This window comes from Panthera uncia, chromosome A2, assembly GCF_023721935.1.
Source record: "Panthera uncia isolate 11264 chromosome A2, Puncia_PCG_1.0, whole genome shotgun sequence".
Taxonomy (NCBI): domain Eukaryota; kingdom Metazoa; phylum Chordata; class Mammalia; order Carnivora; family Felidae; genus Panthera; species Panthera uncia.
Window position 1 is genome coordinate 80,275,573 of NC_064816.1, and position 22,154 is coordinate 80,297,726.

General features: G+C 39.1%; 1 protein-coding gene and 1 pseudogene across 1 annotated transcript in view; one reads left to right on the top strand and one right to left on the bottom strand.

Moving 5' to 3' along the window:
* Window positions 1–4,756, bottom strand: part of MAGI2 (membrane associated guanylate kinase, WW and PDZ domain containing 2) — a 1,334,434-nt gene extending 1,329,678 nt beyond the window's left edge. Inside the window, exon 1 of the mRNA XM_049642268.1 lies at window positions 3,909–4,756. Within this exon, the coding sequence (XP_049498225.1) occupies window positions 3,909–4,209 (301 nt within the window). The 5' untranslated portion in view covers window positions 4,210–4,756. The remainder of the gene's footprint in view (window positions 1–3,908) is intronic.
* Window positions 4,757–6,422: 1,666 nt separating this feature from the next.
* LOC125930409 (60S ribosomal protein L31-like) overlaps window positions 6,423–22,154 on the top strand; it is a 37,783-nt pseudogene continuing 22,051 nt past the window's right edge.

Below are 22,154 nucleotides of genomic sequence, written 5' to 3' on the forward strand. Positions count from 1 at the left end.
CTTCTTCCACATGGGAAGAATTAGAAAACTTTTTGCCTTTTATTTTCCATTGTAAGATCCTAAATGGGAAAATAAGTCCAGGCTATGTAGGTCTCCATGTGGGATTAGACACAGTGGCAGCCATAGTGCAAGGAATGTAGGACACAATGGTCTATGTAACTGGCTGCTGTGAACTTTAGTGGCAAACTTTAAAAAAAGAGAGAAAGAAAGAAAAACCTTTCGCACCTTTCTCAAAATCACTCCAAGAAACTTCCTTCAACTGGGTCTACTGCACTAATGAGATCATGGAACAGATCTGCTAATTTAGAATTAAATGCTTTGGTAAGGAAAGTTTATTATTATAAACTAAAAAGTCAGAGTTTATAAAAACAAATTAGATGTGACAATACATGGTATTTTTCATATATGACTCATCACTGTGTGGATTAAAAGCAGCTTGAATTTAATTAAATGGCTTCTAAGAATGGTTTTAAAGACATTTAAACAATGCAGAAAAATTACGATACATCTACTTTGTTTAGTATATCTTAAAATCCTATACTTTGTCCTCTTTTAAAGTTATAATTTAAAATTATAACAACTATCAGAATTGATAAGTCACTATACTGTATACCTGAAACTAAGATAACACTGTATAACTATGCTAGAATTAAAATTTAAAAACTTAATTTTTTCAAAAATGCTTAAAAATAAAGTGCTAAAATAAAAAATAAAAGTAAAAAGGAAATAAAATTATGACAACTATAATGTTAAATTAGCCAAACAAGTAAATAAAAATTGAGTAAACAATGCAATTTTATCTGGTGCGCTTTTTATTAATATTCTTATTATTTAAATGTCTACTTTTCTTTGGAAAATTTGCCTTAGTTTACCTGATTATGTATGTAGCTTCTGTTTAATACCCAATGTTTAAATGAATATTCAGAAATCAATCATCTCATTCACATTTTGAAAATAAAATTGCTAAACAAACAATGTTTAAGGTTTTCAGCTATGCCAGTTTGTTGCTTTTCCAGAAATAAGAACACTGAGCCAAGAGCTTCTAAATATTTTTCTGGCAAGTAAAATCTATAGTAAAACTCCAGACACACAGGTACCATTATCTAACATTCTGAAATCTTCATTTTGCTTACAATGATAAATAAAATAAACCTATCTGTTGTTTGACAAGGGAAAGAATGGTTTCAACAAGGGAATAGTATATATAAATGATGATATTTAGAAGAATATACAATAAGATTATATTTTCCACAAAAGCTAAGTGAGGCTTTTTTTTTTCTTTCTTTCTTGGTCAATAATAACGCAGGTTGTGAACCAGGTTCCTGTGGAGGCTCTGTGAACATCATTACCAGCATCAATCATCAATGACCCAGTGAAGCCCAGAAACAAACAGTTAACAAAGAAAGAAAAGAGATTTTTCCCCTTTATGTATCACTTTATATTTATATATTCCATGAGTTCTAAAAGCAATACTCTTTCAAATAAAATATTATATAGAAGGTGGGCGATCAGAGACTACCTTCGATCAAATCTTCCACTGCAAGATTGAAATGGCATCTGGTCTAGGTTCCTAGCTTACATAGGAATCCTGGCATCTGGTCACGTTGGCCTCTTCATAAAGACCCCAAATGAAGGGGGCTCATGAATTCACAATATGGCCAGTCCACAGATTTTTGAAAGGTTATGTTAGAAAGCTCATTTTCTCCTCCTCTTCCTCCTTTTCTCTCTCTTCTTTTAGCAAGCTCATGTTCTTAACACAGGCAAAGATGTTTCATCTTTTAAATTGTTCTATAAATTTACCTTAGTTTTGTCCTATGGTGTTATCAGAAGATAGTCAAAATTCCTTTTCTTACTTGAAAGCTTTTCATTATTTAATGATAGCTTTCATGCCCTCACTTTTCCAAGTTAAGTCTTACTATTAGATTGTATGGAATATATCTATAATACTCAATCATCTCCCTTTCTTTCTTTTTTGAATACATTCTTACTGCTAGAGATACACTTTGCCAGAGTCCCACTCAAAATACAGGGCTCAGAAAGAACACAACATTAAATGTGGGCAACACTGCAAATCATAATAAGACAATCATTTCCTTCATCAGGATGCTATCATTAGTCCAATTTCACAACACATTAACTCTTGCCATCACTTCCCACTACAAATACCAAGCTCCTGCCAATAAAAGCGCGCTCATTAATCGTGTGGCGGGTTTCTTGGACTCAAAACCAGAACCTTACATTTGTTAATTACTGCTGTAAGATAATATTACGACATCACGTAAGTTAGCAGGAATCCCTGTATTTGAGCCTCTGGTGTGTTATACTGAAAAATACCAAGATACTCTCTTTGCCTTCCTCCCTAACTCATAAATCTTCAGTTTTGCACAGTACTGAGCTATGTTGACCTACAAGCCAATGTTTACATTAGCCTATCTCAAGTAATAAGCCAGAAGATTCCCCAACGAAAACGTTTTCTCGTATGGCAATTGAAATTTAAGAAATTTTGCCAGAGACTTTTTTCATTTGCTTACTTTTCAAACTGACTTTATAGAGAAGAACATCTCCCTACGAGTGTTTCTCGATGGTCGGCCATGTAGTAAGATTATGGGGTTGTTCAAAATTCGGGCAATGGCATGCTCAACTCCATCTCTGAGGCAGGACGAACACGTAAAATCATCAACAAGAAGCCTTCAGCCTGATACGAATTTGCATATATACATACATACAGCACATGAGATGTGCGTTTGAGCTACAGAACATACACAAATCACGTGAGGAAAACAAAGATTCGCTACTTTGGTCCTCTCTCCGAGAAACTTTCACCTCACTCACTCTTCCCTCCTTCAGGACCCTATTCTCCTTTCAGCAAAAACAGAGTTAAGGAGAGTTCTCTAAGATCCCAGTCTCCCTACGTCCCCATCACAGCCTTCACGTGAGGCTCATCCAAGCCAGGTTGAAATTGAGGGAGCCTGAGCTGAAACCAGCTGGCTTTTCCACCCAGCTCCTCAGCAACACACCCCTCAAATCGGAAGCCAAAGGAGCCCAAACAGAGGGAACTTCCACCCAACAAGGGCAACAACCCCTGAGGAGAGAACATTCGGGTAACCGTTTCTCTCCTCCGACCCCCCAACGCTAGAACCCGCTCCCAGTGCCGCGCCTCATTCTCGAGCCTTCTCCCGCCGGCCAACTCGGGGTGAGCACTGGGGTTAGTCAGTGCGCACGTGACGCGCGGTGCCCACATGACACGACCGTGGGCGGGGGAGGGGGACAGAGGAGCGAAGCAGGGAAAAAGTTAAGGAAGACCCGTCAAAGCGCCCAAAGCAATCTGTCCCTTCCCTTCTTGGTCACCTAGAGGTTCAAGGAGGGATCCTTAGGGGACGGCTGAGGACCAAGGCGTCTCCCGTCCGGCTCCTGAAAAGGGGGGCGTAGTTCTCCACTCGCCCCGCCACCCCATGTTCCTCCCCGCCCTGCTGGTGATGCCGCTGCACCCTCAAGTTGTTCCTTCCTCCCCTTTCCTCCCTCCCTCTTTCGTGCCTTCTTTCCTTCCGTCCTTCCTTCCTTTCCTTCCCCAAAAGCTCTTCATCCACTGCGGGCTGTGCCACTGACGCACATTCAATTTGCCCCGGGAGCTCGCCCGCACCTCTGAGGTCACACAAGGCCAAACACCTTCCAAAGTGGAGGATATAACTGCGCAAAGTTGCACGCCACACTGCAAACCTGTCCCTCCCTTCCATTGAGCACCCCTTTCGGACCCCCCGCAAAGCTCACTCGCTCTGCCGGGTACTCCCTCGACCTCCCCCACTGTCGCGCCACACACCCCCTTCCACACGCGAGCCCACCCTTCCACTGCCCTGCGCTTGGAGCGGTCCAGCCGCCTGGCAAAGCACCGAGCAAGCCGCTGCGCTCACCTTGTTTGACACACTTGAGCCGGAGGGGGTCCTTGCAGTGTTTGATCACGGCCAGCACGTCCCTGATGGTGAGCCCCGCCACGGGGGTCTCGTTCACTTCCAGCAGCAGCTCCTCCGACACCAACTTGCTGCCGCTCTCATAGGCCACCTTGCCGGGCTTCACCTCCCCCAGGTAGGGAAACTGTCCATTCTCGGCGCCCCCCTTCAGTTCAAAGCCCAGCTGGCCCTCCGGGTTCCTGCCAATGACACTCTCATGGACTTTGCTAGTCCAGTGGCTTTTCTTTTTCAAGCTTTTGGACATGGCAGTGGGGTGAGTCGCCTCAGCTCCTGAGGGGTTCCTCTGGGGTAGGGGAGTTGGTGGTGAGAGAATGAGGATGCAGGAGCAAGGGGGTCAAGAGGTGAGAAGAGCAGACTTTGCCTTCCTCCCCCTTCTGTTCGGTGCTTTCCCTCTTCTTTGGATGGAGTGAGGATGATGAAGGGGGAGGATGAGAGGGACGGCTGGGCAGAGGTAGGAGAGCTTGGGTGAGGTTGTGCTGTCCCTTGAATGACACTCAAGGCTGTGGCCCCGCAGCAGAGGAGAGCTGTGGTGGCGGCGGCGGCAGCGGCGGCGGCGGCAGCCTGAGCGAGCAGTAGCCGAGCTGGTGAGCGAGTGGGGTGGGGGTGGGGAAGGAGGGTAGGGATGCCGGGGGCCACTCCTGCGTGGTGCGAGTGGGAGCGCGCGCGCGCGCCTGGGTGTGTGTTGTTAGCTGATATCCATGGTAGCTGCAGTGGCAGCAGCAGGGTCCGTGTGTGTGTGAGTGTGTGCGTACTAGTTGTACTGTACTGGCAAGAGGGGAGGAGGCAGGGGAGGAGGGAGCAGGCTGGAGCGGGAGGAGGGCCGCGCGCGCGCGCGCCGGGTGGGGAGCCGCTTCGCCGCTGTCTCGCTCCCTCCCTCCGCAGCTTGACCCGGTAGTGAAGGCAGAGAGAGAGGCAGGCTGGGTCCGCCTGGCAGCCTACGAGAAGAGGCGGGAGCGGGAAAGGAGGGGAGCCGAGGCCCGGCGTGGGGAGGCCGGCAGGAAGGGCTGCGAGCCCTGTGCGGACCTTTCTTCGGCCTCCACGCGGCCGGGCGGCGCGCTAGGTTACTGCGTCGCGAGGACGTCCGGACTTCTTCAGACCGGGACTCGACGGGAGCAGAAAAAGCGAGACCCGGACTTGGGGCGCGCCCCCGAGCCCGGGGCTCCGGCGGGACCGCTGCGACCCCGCCCACCCCGGCCCGGGACCCCGCCGTGGGAAAGCCCAGCTGGCGGGACGCGGCGTGGAACTGCAGGGGAGGCCTGAGCTCCCGGCGTCGGGAGGCGGCCGAGGAGTTCACTGTTGAGCGGTGCTTTGTGTGCAGTCAAACTCGTTGCAGAGTTCTCAGAATTCCCCCTCGGAGAAGCGGAAAGTTGGGGAAGTGCAGGCTGGTTACCCAGACGGCGGGGAGGCTGAGCATCGCTTTGCGGGGTGCAGGCCGGGACGGGAACTCAGCGGAGGGGCGGAGTTGTCCGGTGAGAGGCTACTCCAGGGTCCCAGGGGAAGGGGCTTCACTTTTCCTGGTTGGGAGACGCGGAGCACAAGGGGCTGTGGGCTGGGGCGGGAGAAAGGTGGTCTTGGCAGCTTCCTGGGAGAAACGGGCTGTTCACCCCAGGAGCTGTGGCGGACACGACTGGGGCACATCCTCGCCCAGGAGAGCCTCAGACTCGGGCTTGTACCTTAGGAAGAAACCTTAAGACGTCCTGGCCCGACAGCTACCTGCTCCACAGGAGGAAAAGAAGGGTCCGACCGAACTTGAGCACCGCGGCAGAATCCGGGCTGGAGCTCAGCTCGCAGGCCCACCACCGGCTTCCTTTCCCTTCACCAAGTTTGCAGCCTGGAGGAGAGGTGAGGACAGGCGCGCAGAGATTCAGTAGGGCTGCTGATTTTCATTCAAAGCTAATTTCGTGTAAGATGTTAGGAATAATTTTTTAAATTCCTGTGACTAGTAAATGAATTTCATTTGCTGTATCTTAAAAATGATACGGTTGAGAAAGAAAAAAAAAGTTGCACACCCACTCTTCTCTTTAAAGCAAAGTACGAAAACGACTGAGCAGTTAAGATTTTTGATGTCTGAGATGAAGAGAGTGTGGGAGGCAAGCGGCACAGTTAAAAACGTGTAGTCCACCCAAACAGAAAGACCGGAATTGAATTGAGGCTTTGCTGCTTACCAAGAGGTGATCTTGAATTGATTATTTGACCTTTCTGAGCCTCATTTTCCTTATTTGTTAAACAGGGTTAAAAGTACTAATTTGATAGGACATGATGAGGATGAATCAGGTAATGCATACAAAGTACTTGCCTGGTACAGGTGGGTAGGCACTAAAAATAGTAATTTCTTCCTCTTTTCCTCGCAAGTGTAACTCATTGTTTGGGGAAGAGGGGAATCAAATTTAGTCAACTGGAAGAGTTACTGAAGAAAGATGATTTATTTAAGCATGTGTCTTTTTTTCCCTTGAGACGATGGATCCCCAGTGGGTTGGCTTCTGCTGTGAGGATTGTTCAGTGACCCAGGGACAGTGCCAGGATCTGAAATCAAAGCTGAAGGCAATGCGCAGGAGGCCGCAAGGTTTTTTGGTGCTTAGCCCAGTCTCACCCAAACAAGTTGGGTTTTAGCATTATGAGATACAGACCTACCTGGAAATTGAAAATGAGAACTGAATATGCATTTTTAAACACCAATTACAAACTAACACGTATGGGCAATACTAATATTTATAGAATTCTAACTATGTGCTAGGTGCTGTTGTATAGGCTTTACATTTATTTTTCCCATCATCTTTATAAAGTAAATATTATCATCCCCTTTTACAGATAAGGAGACTGAGGCATACAGAGATTAACTTTTACCAGGCTGCTAATTTAGTCAGTGGTGAAGCTAATATTCAGACCCAAATGTTTTGGCTCCAGACCTGGTCTCATTCACTGCATTGTGCTCTCCTCATGCACTTAACCATGTGTCTTACCAGAAATCAGTACATAGCATCCTCAAAGGTTGGGTCTGCATTTCATTGTAGTGGTAATGAGGGGAAAAAAACGAAGAATAAGAAGACAAATGGAGTAGGAGTTTGGTATAAAAGCATTTCCCCTTCAAGAACCCAAGAGAGTCATTGAGCTATGTGCCAACAGTCTCATGCTTCTCAGCTTCTAATTCATCTTTGCCCTGAACTGTGATATTTAGAACTAGAACCTGTAAACATTGCTTTGTTCTCAACCCAATGCTAGGACTTGTCAATAGAAGGTGCTAGAGGGACACTGCCTAAAAAGGGGGGGGGCTCTTCTTTTCTTCTTGCTCCTGTGTGGTCAGTGGGTGGCTTTCTGGCCTGTGGTGTGCAAGAGATCAGTGTTTCACATCATTAGGTAAGTTTGGCTGATTCCCCAGTGTATGGCTTCCCAATAAGCCATGCTGGCCTCCCAATGGGTGCATTCCTAGCAAGTTTCACTGGCACCCCAGCTGGTGGTTCCCTCACCAACCCAGACTGTGACACCTAATGAATTTCACTGCCATAGGTTGGGCCACAGACACATTATCTCCAGTAAGGTCTGTGTCTCTGGCTTGGTAGCATAGAGGACAGGGATGAGACCATGGTTCTTCTAAGTTATTACCTAAGTTATTGGGTACTTTCCCACAGCCCCAGAAGTACTGGCTGCTCCCTAAACCACTACTCCTGTGTTTGTTAGTAATCTCGCTTAGTAGTCAGTCTCCTTTTACTAGTTAACGCTTTATATTAGCTTTTCCCAGTTTTAGTGATGGTGTTATTTCTGTCTCCTGCCTGGATCTTGACCACTACAGGTGTAAAAGGGTCTTATAGAACCCTGAGGAGAGCACCATCTGGGGACTCAGAAATTGGGATCCTGCCTTTAGCCATATAACCTTGATTAAATCACATAGCCTCTCAGAACTTGTTCCCTCATCTGTAAAAAGGCGATGATTTATGTGACAAGGTTGTGTGAGCATCATGTAAAATTTAAATGCACTGAAATGTGGTAGCAAAAAAGAAGATGGGTATATTTTCTTTAAGAAAAAAAATTTACATGTATTCTGAGGACTTGTTGGGTTGTTTCCTAGGAGTGAAAAAACAGCATTTTCTGTCAGATACAATGTCATCAAATAAATTGTCGATCAGTTGACTTTGCTAACTTTTCAGAGATGAAAGCAAATAGTTGTGAGTCCTTAGTTGTTCAGGTTTACAGCACTATGAAAAGTATGACTGAAATAACAATCATTTTGAAATGCTAGATTCAGACTAATTTGATTATCTTCTCTTCTGGAACCCTTCACATTTGCTTTATTTCTTCTTGTCTGCTTTACCCTTTCTGAGTTTGATACCTGTGTCAAGAATGAATTTTTTCATTGCTGACACTCTTTGTGCAGAACATGGCACTGGATATTGCATTCTATTAAAAAAGAGTTTGGGAATCTTAAAAGCTGAAGAAAGAAACGCATTCATACCCCCTTGCACATTCTCTGGCACAATGTAAATGCTCAGCAGAATTCTACCTAATAACAGATATGTCCAAAGTAACAGCATATAAAATTTCATTATATGACCACTACCTTAATATGAATTTTTATCTTCAGTATGTAATGATTATCTCTTTACACATATACTAATGTCTTAAGGAATGGAATGAAAAAGAGCACGTATTGATGAAGAAAAGACAGAATATGCTTAGTAGTGAGGCTGAGGTTAAGAAAAGAAGCCAGATTCTTCGAGAGCTTGGGACAGGGTCTGAGAGGTGGTTTTGGTGGTAATAATGGCAATGGAGGATAAACTTGACACGCTCCATAGTTTGTCTGTGATCATTCCTATTATTAAACCTCCTTTCACTTCTGCTTCAGTATTCACACACAAATATACTGATCCATATTTATAAGGTAGATTTACTTAGCATAATACCAAGCTTCTCAGACTTTTCTATCAAAATATCTCTCAACAATGATATACTTACCCCACCCCCAGCCAAGAGTAATCTTATTTGACGTCCTCCACTTTTATCTAAAAATTCATATGAATTTTCTGCTCTGTAATAGGTTCATATTTATATGGATATTAAATATGATTTTTCTCCCAAAACATTGCCTAAAAGATGTTCCAGAAGGATTTGCTATGTTTATCTGCTGGTTTCTTAGCCCAGCCTGGTGACTCCATGGGTATCTATAGCTTAAGTCCAGTAACTAGATATGCAAGCCCAAGTCCTAGAAAGAGAATTTGGACTGCAAAGATAGATGTGGGCACACTTTGAAACCTTGGCTCTTCAGCCTTACCCAGCACTGTGCAAAATGTGAGAAGAGAAAAACACTGAACTCCAGTTTACAAAATCTTTTGCTAGGCAGAGAAGAGAGGAAAGATCAGGGAAAAAAACTATATTCCAAAGAAAGGATTGAATGTTGAGTAATCAAGCTTCTTGAAGTTAGTGAGAGGAAGGTTTAGGGCTTAGATGCCTCCAAACACTTGCACAGAACTGCATATTTCATTGGTATTTTATCAAATTATAGTGCTAATTCTCCTTACCTGAAAACCTCAAATATTTTGATAACGGTAACTTTTAGATTTATATCAATTACATTTGTGTGGAAGGGTCAGAACTGTTTCATTTTGATCTAGAATTAATGTCCATTGATTGTATTTCTGCATTTCATAGAACCATCTTATTTTTCAGTATCGGTTATATGATTGGGATAGAATATATGGTCTAATGTCTGTAATGCAGGAACTTCCTCTCGAATAGTACTGTCAATTAGTCACCTAGCCCTGTGCAAAAAGATGTGGGGACAGGTAAAATTTGACTACTTAAGTCTGAGGGTATTAGATCATTTTAGTTGCTAGAAAGTTCTGAATGATATGACTTTGGTCTTTATAAAGCGCCTTTTTGTGTGAAGTTCCTGGACCATATACTATATACAAATTGGGGAAAGAGAACTGCAAAAACATTTAAATAATTGTTTCACCTTAACTACAGAGTTGACAATGTATGGAGAAATTTGACCAGCTCAATAAATGAAAACATTATAATATTTTGTTGTTGTTGTTCTGTAGCTTTGAAGTGATTGCAATCTTTTTGGTAAAAGATAATGGGTACTTTAGTAAAAACGCTGGATACTGCAGCTGCCTATTTACCATATTCACAAAACACAGCAAGCTAATACTGGATCTGAAAATGTATACCTTTTCATGAAGTACTATACAGGGGTACTTCTTACATGTCAATATCTGAATTTATCTTTCTTTTTGTTTTGCTTTTTACTTATTCTGTGCCTGTCAATCTTTCATCGTCAGTTCACAATCTACTAAACCCCAAAAGATTGTTTCATACCTTTTTATACTTTTAGACCCTCCTTACTAGATTTTTTTAAACACTTCAGAAATTCAGGTACTTCAATTTCATGCCATCAAGTAGCTATATCTGTCCCCCAATTTCAATTATTAAATGAGCAGTTCAATTTGTCACTTTCTGCTTCCTGATTCTAAATCTTTTAAAACCATTTTACCATTTTTTTCATGCTTTCATCCTTACAGTAAACTATCTATAAAACACTCTTTTCTAACTGCTTTTTTTAATATTATTATTCCTTTTCTTTTCCAAATCCACTTCTCAATTTATCCTTTTTTTCTCTATAGATCTTAGGATATGTCTTCAGTTTCCTATCAATTCCCATCAAAAATTTTTAAAGTAAACTTAAAATATCCTACATGGATTTTTAATATCATTTCTACTGCCCATATTTTAATCTTGCCTGTTATTTTTTTTTTATCATTTCTGTTGTTAGTTTAAAATGACAAAAGCTTCCATTGCAAGGAAGAAGCATAAAGGGACAGTATGATCATAAACTCAACTTTGTCAATGGTATACATTAGGTATAAAGAAAGTTATGGAAAGAAAGTGAACATATTCTCTTTTGAAATGGTAAGGAACAGTTAGATGTATTTTCTAGTGTTTGGAAAAGCATATTTCAAAAAATTCAAGGGAAACTTCATCATGCTTCCTTAGCCATTTTACTGAGAAGCAAAAATACTTATGAATAATTGGAGGTAATAAGAATGTATTTCTACTCATACTAATTTTAATAGTTTTGAAACCTCCAAATACTGTTCTTTGTAGTGTGGTTTACTTTTAACCGTTTTGTGTGTCGTGAGTATTTTTCAGAATATGATGAATGCTAGTGATCTTATTCTGTCCTGCTGCTCTACCACAGATACACATAAGATATATCTTCCAAATATTAAATATAATTTCATTTATTTATAGATCCACTGAAGCCCAATCATTTGCTTGGATATGAAATTCTTTGAAAGTCCAACCTAAATAAACCTCTTGTATACTTTTTTACTTATATATAATCAGCTGAAAGTTACCGTGTCTGCTGAACTCCTATGAAATGCAACCTGATTCTTTTCATGATACTTCTTTCTGCCTTTTATTATAAAATTAGGCTTACCTCAACCTCAATTCTAGGCTACAACTTTTTTAATAACATGGCTTATGTTTGTATTCCTCACAGAGGTTGAATGAATAAAGAGAAATATAGTACTAGGGGAAAAAAAACTACAATGAATATTTATCTATTGTATTTAATATGAGAATGTATCTATTAAGCAAAGAATCAACTGATGCTAGTAAAGTAAACCCAATATTTAAGAATGTATTTCAAAAGATCAAGAACAGCAAGAAGTTTTGAAAGCTGTTAAGGTTTTGAGACAGTTATCTCCCGTTTTATATATTGAGAATATTTTTAAAAGTAAAAGAGGGAGTTTAAGTTTCTTTAAGAGAAAATTGTAGTTAAGATGGGTCAGAGAAAAATTGGATTCATTTAATTCCTTTAGATTAAAGGAATTAGATTAATCTTCCACCTTAATCTCAATGAAATCTTAGGGCAGTACAAGAATTAGGAAGTTTGGCAAGTCATTGTCTGTAATCCGAAGGAAAGTGGACATTAAGGGATTGAGTAGAAGATGAGTGAAAAACAAAATTTTAATGTGCTTCCCAAGGAGAGAATGATGCATTCCACAACTATAGACCATAAAAATGAGGATATCAAGAGAAAGAAGTGGTAACATGATGCTAGCATAGCTTCATGAAGAACAAGTCAAATGTGGGGCACCTGGGTGGCTCAGTCAGTTAAGCATTCTAGATTTCAGCTCAGGTCATGATCTCAGGGTTGCTGAGTTCTAGCGCTACATTGGGCTGGTACTGACGGCATGGAGACTGCTTGGGATTCTCTTTCTCCCTCTCTCTGCCTCTCCCCTGCTCATGCTCAATCTCTCTCTCTCTTTCTCTCTCTCTCAAAATAAATAAAACTTAAAAAAATGTTTAAAAAAAGAAGTCAGATGCACATTTTTACTTATAAAACATGGCTTATTTGTTGTGGATCCATGTTAGCTAAATTGTTAAATATTAATGTCTTCACCACTTTTCTGATATCAACAATGAGTACTCCAGGACCAGGTCTCCATCATCTGTTTTATATCTTCAAGTAACAGGGTGCCTGGGTGACTCAGTCAGTTGAGTGTCCCACCCTTAATGTCATCTCAGGTCATGATCCCAGGGTCATGGGGTCAATACCTGTATCAGACTCCACACTGAAGATGGAGCCCACTTGAGGTTCTTTCTGAAAATAAATAAACATTTAATATCTTCAGGTGATTTCAACTTGTAAATAATCTTTTAGCACATTCCCCACATCTGGTTTTACCAGGACTACACAGAATAGGCCTGTTACTTCCCTCTTACAAGCGCCCGCAATATTACATGTGATCAACTGCTGCCTTTATTTCCTCATGTTAATTTGGTGGGATCACTCTTGGTCCTTTTTCAAAACATCTAAGCCTTTTCTTGAGTAATTCACTGACCCTAAACCTGTCAGATATTTTAAGACCACTATCATAATTTTAATACCGTAAATGTATTCAATATATGTTTAATGCAAAATATACTTTGAATAACTAAAACTGTACTATGAAAAATATTATACATTTCAGAATATCACATAAATATTTAATGAATTTCAGACCATGTTATTTAGTGACAATTATGAATATTTTACCTATAGTTAATATTGGTTGTGATATTGGTCAACTAGTAGTTATATAGGATCTGAATTTAAATGACTTTCATCTAGTTTTGAGTCTTAATGAAAGAATTTGCATATACTAAGGGCTTCTAGAGTGTAATGACTGCCATTTTAATAAAATTTCAAAGTTTTGAGGACATTTTCATTACAATATAATTCAGCTTCCTACCTTTGGCCATATTTAAATATTTATTTCTGTTGTCAACAGTATCCTTATAGAACTAGAAATAAATAAGGGAGTAATTCCTTCACTTAGTGACAATAGGTTTTAATTTTTTAGAGAGTCCTATACACTGGTAATTTGTGTGACTGAAGGAGTTCAGGAACTCATTATTCAGATGTCTTGCATACCTCAAGAAGAATAAACATTGCATTTTCCTCTTGAAGACCCCAAAATATATTTAAGGATGTCAGTTTATATATAAACATACCCTGAAGCTCCCACTTTAGCAGGAAGCTAAATAAAAGAAGTTTAAGTTTTCCCAATACTAATGGAGATTTACTTCCCAGCCCTTTTCCCTGAAGATAAGTGTAGTCTCTCCTCAAGGGTAGGAAGATTTGCATATGATTTTAAGGGCTAGAAACCCCTTTTCTGCTCTCTCCAAAATGCCTTCAGTATGTTTTGTCATATTGCTTGATGATTTTGCATTAGAGATTTATCCTTGAGATAATAAAACACAAATATCTCTGAAAGGGTTTCTTCTGCTTTAGTCATATTCCTATGGCTACTAGGGAACAAAATGTGTTTATATGTTACAGGATAAAAGGAAGATTGCCAGCCAACAAATCCCTAGAGTCTGTACTACATTAAACGTTGCTTAGCAATTTCCACGATTTTCTCAGTCTAGTTTACAAATAAAGACATTAAAAATCAGGGGCATGTGGGTATGTTACATGAAGTTGTGAAATTGGTATTTATTCTGTGTTTCTAATCTCTATATTGATTTAAAAACAAAATAGGGGCGCCTGGGTGGCTCAGTCAGTTAAGCGGCCGACTTCGGCTCAGGTCATGATCTCACAGTCTGTGGGTTCGAGCCCCGCATCGGGCTCTGTGCTGACAGCTCAGAGCCCGGAGCCTGTTTCAGATTCTGTGTCTCCCTCTCTCTGATCCTCCCCCATTCATGCTCTGTCTCTCTCTGTCTCAAAAATAAATAAACATTTAAAAAAAATTAAAAAAAAAAAAAAGAAATGGCAGGTTAATAGGTGGTGTGCTAGGGTGGCAATAATTTAGTTGGATGTTACGGACAGGTGTTTCCTGGGAGGTAATTTTTTTTTTTAATTTTTTTTTTAATGTTTTATTTATTTTTCAGACAGAGACACAGCATGAACGGGGGAGGGGCAGAGAGAGAGGGAAACACAGAATCTGAAGCAGGCTCCAGGCTCTGAGCCATCACTGGGAGGTAATTTTTAAGCCAGGACTTGAATGAGATATAACCTCCAGTTGCAAAAATTTTATAGGAAGGTATCTTCAGACAGAGGAAAAAGAAGTACCTAGGACCTGAAGTAGTTAGGAACTTGCCATGTCAGAGACTAGATAATTTTCATTTGTATTGTTTTATGCATTCGATTATACTTTCCTTTAGGTTAATCTATATAAGGTCTTCCACAATTTGGACCCTGCTTGAAATTTAATACTGCCCTGATCCTTTCTCACCATGCTCCATACTAGTCATTGCCTCTGTGACTTTGTAAAAGCTGTTTATTTTGTTTAATAGCCTCTCCTTGATTTGTTCTTGGCTGATTAACTGAATCCTCTCTTAAACTCTGCCTCAGGCATTCCCTCTTTTAGGAAGCCATCTCTTATCCTCTCCTGCCCACCATCCATTGAGTCACTCAGTCTTTGTGCTACCATTGACTTGTGCACTCGGCACTCGGGCTTTTCATTTATTGATTTACCTATCTGCTTTTATCACTAGTGAGTTTCTTTAGGACAGGGACGTTATTGTAATTCATACCTGACTACACACGGTCCACAATACTAGTGGTACTAAATAGTTTAATACTAGTAGTATAAGTAGACAATAAATCATTGTTAAATCAGTGGGGTATCTTTTTGTTATGACTTAACTAATGTAACATTCATCTTCAGAACAGTTTGTATGACATACTTATTGTAGTTGATATCCATAAATTAACTCTTCACTCTAGCTGTATTCTGTAGCTGCTAGGATGTTTATCATTATTTCATTTCAAAACAATAAAATGTTACATGAAATATAATCATTCATGTTTAATGCAGACTACACTCATAGAAATATTGTAAAAATACTAATTTCTGACAGTTTTCAATTTAGTTTTTCTGTTTAGCATATTTATGATAGATTTTCATCCTACTTTTTTAATTTTTTTTTTAACGTTTATTTATTTTTGAGACAGAGAGAGACAGAGCATGAACGGGGGAGGGTCAGAGAGAGAGAGGGAGACACAGAATATGAAACAGGCTCCAGGCTCTGAGCTGTCAGCACAGAGCCCGACGCGGGGCTTGAACTCACGAACCGCGAGATCATGACCTGAGCCGAAGTTGGACGCTTAACCGACTGAGCCACCCAGGCACCCCCATCCTACTTTTAAATATGTAGGCATGGAGAACTAGGTACTATTTAACGAAAATCATGATTTAATAGCATGTTTTATGTGGCTTGTTGGTTTCTCTTTTTAATTTAGAGTAGTCATTATGTTTGAGATCTTCATTACATTTCACGTACCAGAACTCACTGTTCTTTCTTAAGTTGGAACCTGAGGGCTTTTCTAATTCCCAAATGCTTGGCAGAGGTAGAATAGCTGGATGAGAACCTGGGAGGAAAAATTACAGGAGGTGTGGCATGGTCAGTCAGAGGAGGATATGGGTATTTCGGCAGCACCAGACTTTAAGGGATGACAGAGATATAACATTAAAGTAACCATGCAGAATTGGAAATACGTACTTGGAGCTTCCCCCACCCCAGGAAGTTTCCAGTATACTGGCACTTGCTCAGTGTCTGAAGAGATCAGTATCTACATGATTGGCATATGTTCTAGGCTTTATCCATAGTCAGGAAGTGTTTTCCACCCTACAAGTTCCCCTTGAATTCATTGGAGGTACAATTGTATGATACAAATTTACTGAATGAACTAAGCTAATGAATAAATGTATAAGTCTTTAATATCAGTTCCTTTACTTGTCTTTAAAGTTTATGTCAATATGTACTCCTGGATTCTTATTTTATCTAATGGGATAGAATCTACTACTAATAGTCTGTTTTGAAGCTCAAATTGTTTGCTTTGCCCTGTGGGGGCTCCTTCAAGATGGTTGCTGTCCTTTTGACATGTGCTTTTGATTATTTGAATACTTTGTTGCTTCTTTATATAACAAAATGTTCCAATTTTATCTTACTTTTTCCCCAGCTCTGGAATCTGCCTCCCCACCCCCACCAAGGAACCCTGTTCCCTTTTGTGAAGAATCATATTTAGAAACCAAGATAGGATATTTTGACTTATTTATTGCTGTTAGTGGGCCATTATTTCTAAGTCTTTTCAGTGGACAGACCTAGGAAATATGTGTGTATATATATGTAATATATTAACTACCTTTATATATATTAAAAATGATTTCATGCTGATACTTCCCATTAATATCACAAATCTCTTTACTTTTCATAAGAAGAGATAATCACTGGCTTATTTGTGAACAAAATACTAACATTTTTGAAGAGATCTGAAAAGTAATAATATTGATCTCAAAGCCCATTCAAATAAGTTTTATTAATATTTAAACATAGCATATATTAGAATCTTAGATATTGGAGGAAGACATTATCTAGTACTGTGATCGAGATGTTATACCGTAGACTCTTGAAGTCAGTTTCTGGATCTGTGTTGAAATAGAAAAATAAGAGGGTAAAAGATTGTCCTAATCCTTCACAACATTGTTAACTACACGGAGAAAGCATATTAAGCATGCATGACACCCAGAATCTTGAAATGAATGCATATTTATGAGAGGAGTATAAACAAATAAGGAAGTGTTACAGTGACATAGTGACACTACCTACTGGGAAAAATACTAGTGTTTCTCATTGGATAAATATGTGGATACAGTCCTAATACTAGCCATTCCACTTAGCAATAGCTTGACTATTATTTGACTACTAATGAGAATAACTTGGCCAGAGATGAAGAGGAGGAGTTGTGAACATCTAAACAATGGGACTTGCATCATAAGAGCCCTAGGGCTATGTAATCTAGTTCTTACAGATTTTTCTCCCAGGAGACTTGGAGAACTTTTCTCTAATGGTCTGTGTCTCCTCCACTAGGTTGAAAACCAGAGCCTCTCTACCTGGTTTACTAATCCCAAAGATTAATTCAGTAGAAGTCCTCGCTTATTTTTACTGGTTCCTTTGCTTTATCTGGGAAAATAAAGTGTAAAAAGTATAGTTGACGGTTTAGAGTTTGTTTTATGTGTATAGTAAATCAAAGATCCCCATTTTAATACGGCATCCTCTATGCACTTGCTAAATACTCCCTTGTAATAATTTAATGACCTGAAAATGATGTAAATATATATACGTATGTATTCATGTTATTTTTAACTTCAGAAATCAGTGTTTTAAAAGTGAATACCTGAAGAACTACCACTGTCATTAGAAAAATTTTTTGACCAGTGTTTGAAGGTAAAATTAAGTAACACTGAATAAGGAGTTATTATGTGATATACATCATATGTATTACATTTTACTTATTTATCAAAACTATGTATTTGCTAGAGCTGTTATTATTCCCATTTTATAGAAGAAGAAACTGAGATTATATACTTTATTGAACTTGGTCAGCCTCTTGTAACTAATACATAATAGAGATAGGATTTAGGGGCGCCTGGGTGGTTCAGTCGGTTAAGTGTCCAACTTCGGCTCAGGTCATGATCTCACAGTCCGTGGGTTCGAGCCCCGTGTCGGGCTCTGTGCTGACCGCTCAGAGCCTGGAGCCTGCTTCAGATTCTGTGTCTCCCTCTCTCTCTGACCCTCCCCTGTTCATGCTCTGTCTCTCTCTGTCTCAACAATAAATAAACATTAAAAAAAAAATTTTTTTTTAAATAGAGATAGGATTTAAAGCCACATATGTTTGATTCTAGACCCCATACCGTCTTGAGTGCATCACATAAAACTTTGCACTGTCCTTGGCGAAAAACAACTTTTGCTAAGTTGATTCCTTACTTTGTGGTCCATAAAGGAAGGATGTTGGTCTATCTTAGCGATCTCTATATTTTTAATAAGCAATAAATAATATTCACCACACATAATAGCTTTTTTCATGGTCTGTATTCATTATTGCAAAATAACTATGACTCAGTGATGCTTTGAACTTAATTTTATTCATTAAAATACATCTGTATATGCATATGAAAATACCAGTTGTGACAACAGAATAGAGAGTTTTGTTTTGAAAGGTAACTTAATTTGTAACTGATAATTGACCATAAGTAGATTATGAAGGTATAGACAACATATATGTGGGTAAAAGTTGGCCTGGAGTTAATTTTTTTCTTTCTTTTTTTAATAGAGTTGTTGCCATTAAACTTTTTTGTTGAAGTATCATCAACATACAGTGTTATTAGTGTCAGGTGCACAATATAACGATTCAACAATTCTGTACATTACTCAGCACTCATCATGATAAACATACTCTTAATCCCCCTTATCTGTTTCACTCTTCCCCTACCCACCTCCCTTCTGGTAACTACCAGTTTGTCCTTTGTATTTAAGAGTCTGGTTTTTTGTTTGTCTCTTTTTCTTTGTTCATTTATTTTGTTTCTTAAATTCCACAGATGAGTGAAATCATGTGGTATTTGTCTTTCTCTGCAACTTGCATCCATATCTTGGCTATTGTAAATAATGCTGCAGTAAACATAAGGGTGCCTGGGGTCATCTTAAATGAACTTTATCCAAAAGGGCTGCCTAATAAGCAGTAGGATCCCATCAGAGAGTCCATGAAGAGATGAACTGAGAACCAAATCACAATGAAGTGCAGGGGAGAGGATGCTTACCAATGAATGGAGAGAGAAGTAATGATCTGAAAACCCTGCAAAGAACTGAAACACCCTGCAACAGAAAAACACAAGAGTCAGCTTTGACACCTGTCAAACCAGAGAGCAATGATGGCAGCTTACAAAAGTACCAGCCTATGCCTTCATCTCTCCTCCATCCACCATCTTGAAGCCTGGCGTGATCAGAAACAGTACAAGTTAGCAATTTCAGAGAGGAAGAAAGACAAGTTTGAAAAGTAGGGGAATATCTGTCCAAGCCATACTGTACCCTGCAGGCCTGCCTTCTGTTGCATAGCTGATTAGGTGAGTGCAGAAGCTTTAATTTTAAATGAAGCTTGTAGTTTTTGTTATTACTCTGAATGTACCTATCACTTTCAGAATTGAAGTCGTTTAAGTAACTGAAGTACCAGGGGGATTTTTATTATTTAAGAACAGCTGTGGGACGCCAACCAAGATTTTATCCAGGGGAAAAAGAAGAATTACCCTATAGCACACTTTAACAGACATTATGAGAGAAAAAGTTACTTAATGATTTCATTTGGCAATTCTTTTCCTTCAGAAAATCATCATAGATTTATATATCCATATATCATATATCCAAAAATACACACTTTATATGTGCATGTATCGTAGGGAGGATATTGCCTTTTGCAGAGTTTTCTTGTTTAAAAATTCTTACTTGATTAATCTCTTAATTGCATTTCTGTATATTCTTTGTTTCTAAATTCCTTAGCTGTAAGCAAATAAGGGTCAGATTTTTATATGCAAGATTCTGTATTTTTCTTTATAATTGGAGAAGATCATATTTTACCTAAACTCCATGAGCACATGAGATATGACACCCTATCATGTTTGTGTGTGAATATTTATAAAGTATAAGTCATCTCAAATTATAAGATCAGAATTAGATTTGAAAAAAAATGTATTCAATAAGATGTGTAAGAGGAGAAAGACTTAATTCTAATTGAATTCACAGAGGATTTGAAATTAGATGTAAATCTCTAATATCATGTTACATTAAATATAAATTAGTATTTGATTTGCATTCAGAAAAATGTACTATGTTCACTTCTGAGTACCATTTAGACAGAACATTAGAGCAATATCTTTGTTTTTTCTTCTCCCCCTGCCACCTAAATGTTATTGAAAAATCTGTCCAACCTGATTACCACTATTAAAGACTGGTTTTGAGAAATCCAGAGAAACTAAGATTTACATTTTAGTGGGAGATAGAATACACTAAGTATTTTTCTAAGTGTGGAAAAAAATGTTTCTTAAGAGGTAAAAATTTTAATACCTTAAAAACTAACCAATACTGAATTTTAGATCTTACAGCTAGAAAAGATCTATAAAACACAAAAGGGTTTCTTGAATAAATGTTCCACACTTAGTTTATAGAATTAATTTAGGACATAGTGTTCTCTATTCAGTGTGTAGGCATTAAAGAAATGTTATTTGAAACTGATGTTGGTAATTAACTTAGAAAACCTTTAGAATTTGGATTTAAGTCCTATGATTTAGAATTTACGTGTTATCCAAAGGAGATTAGTATTGGTTATGACACGGACCCTAAAACCACCATTTAATGAGGTGTATTAAAAAAAGAGTATTCTAGTATAAAAAGCTATTAATGATCTATAATGACCTCATTCTTTCTTGTATGATGTAGGTAATAAAGTTTATAAAATGTGCATTTATACTATTTCATTAATAACCATGGCTATTCATGAAAAAAAAATAAAACCCTAAAAATAACAAAAATGAAGTTATTAACATTTAGTATTACTCTGAAAATTGAGGCTGCCTAAAAATACTAGTTGTGATTATATGGCATTCTGAATTCAGTGACCTCTTTGACAGTCCTGATTTCCTACCTAAGAGCTATTCTCCACTTCTTCCTTACTGACAGAACCCCTTTTTGTTCAGGTTGGCAGTGTTCCCAGATAAAATATTCACCTTCTCAGACACTGTTGCAGCCAAAGGTAGCAATGTAACAAGAATGTAGGCAATGAGATACAAGTATATTTCTGCTGGAGACTTCTGGGATTATTTCTGTTTTTCTAACACATTCTTTGTGTCCCTTTCTTTTTTTCCAGCCTACAGCACATCTGAAGAGGGAGAAGCCGTCTTGCCTCTATGACTAGACAGGCATGAGGATAAAATCTCTGTGAGGATAATGGAACAAAGTTGTAGAAGGGGCCTAGAGTCCCTTCCTTTGGACTTCTTGTTGTGTGAGGAAAATAAAATGCTACTACAAGGTTAAGCCACAGAGATGGATTTCTGTTTCATACATGTAAACATATCACAATTCATACAATGTCCATTTATTGGCAAAAGTATCCATTTTAAAGGGTTAATTTGAGATACTAGCAGATACCTAACACAATGAAATCTCAGAAAAATTAGTTTTTTAATCCATCATGATTTTTCAGTATTAGTTATCTCTAATTCATTTTTTTAAGTTTCCTTTATTTTGAGAGAGAATAGGCACATGTGTTGGGTGGGGGGGACAGAGAGAGAATCCCAAGCAGTCTCTGAGCACAAAGCCTGACATGGGGCTCAATCGCACAAGAACTGTAAGATCATGACCTGAGCTGAAATCAACAGTTGGATGCTTAACCAACTGAGCCACCTGGGTCCCCCTCTTTAACTCGTTATTTAAATGTCTCCATTCAATATCCACTTCGTTAAGGAATAGATCCTTATATGTTCCATTAAAAATGATTTAATGGTGATGCCTGGGTGGCTCAGTTTGTTAAACATCCAACTCTTGGTTTTGGCTCAGGTCATGATCTCATGGTTCTTGTAAGATCGGGTCTCTCTCTCTCTCTCTCAAAATAAGTAAACATTTTTAAAAAATTATTTAATGATGTATTTATCTTCAGTCATCACTGGAGGTTTGGAGTGTGTGTGTGTGTGTGTGTGTGTGTGTGTGTTTTGACCCATTTATTTTATCTATATTCCCACTTTCTTGAGGGTTTTTATCATTAATGGATGCTGAATTTTTTCAAGGACTTTTTCTGTATCGAGATACTCATGTGATTTTAGCCCTTCATTTTTATTGATGTGGTGTATAACACTGATTGATTTATGGATGTTGACC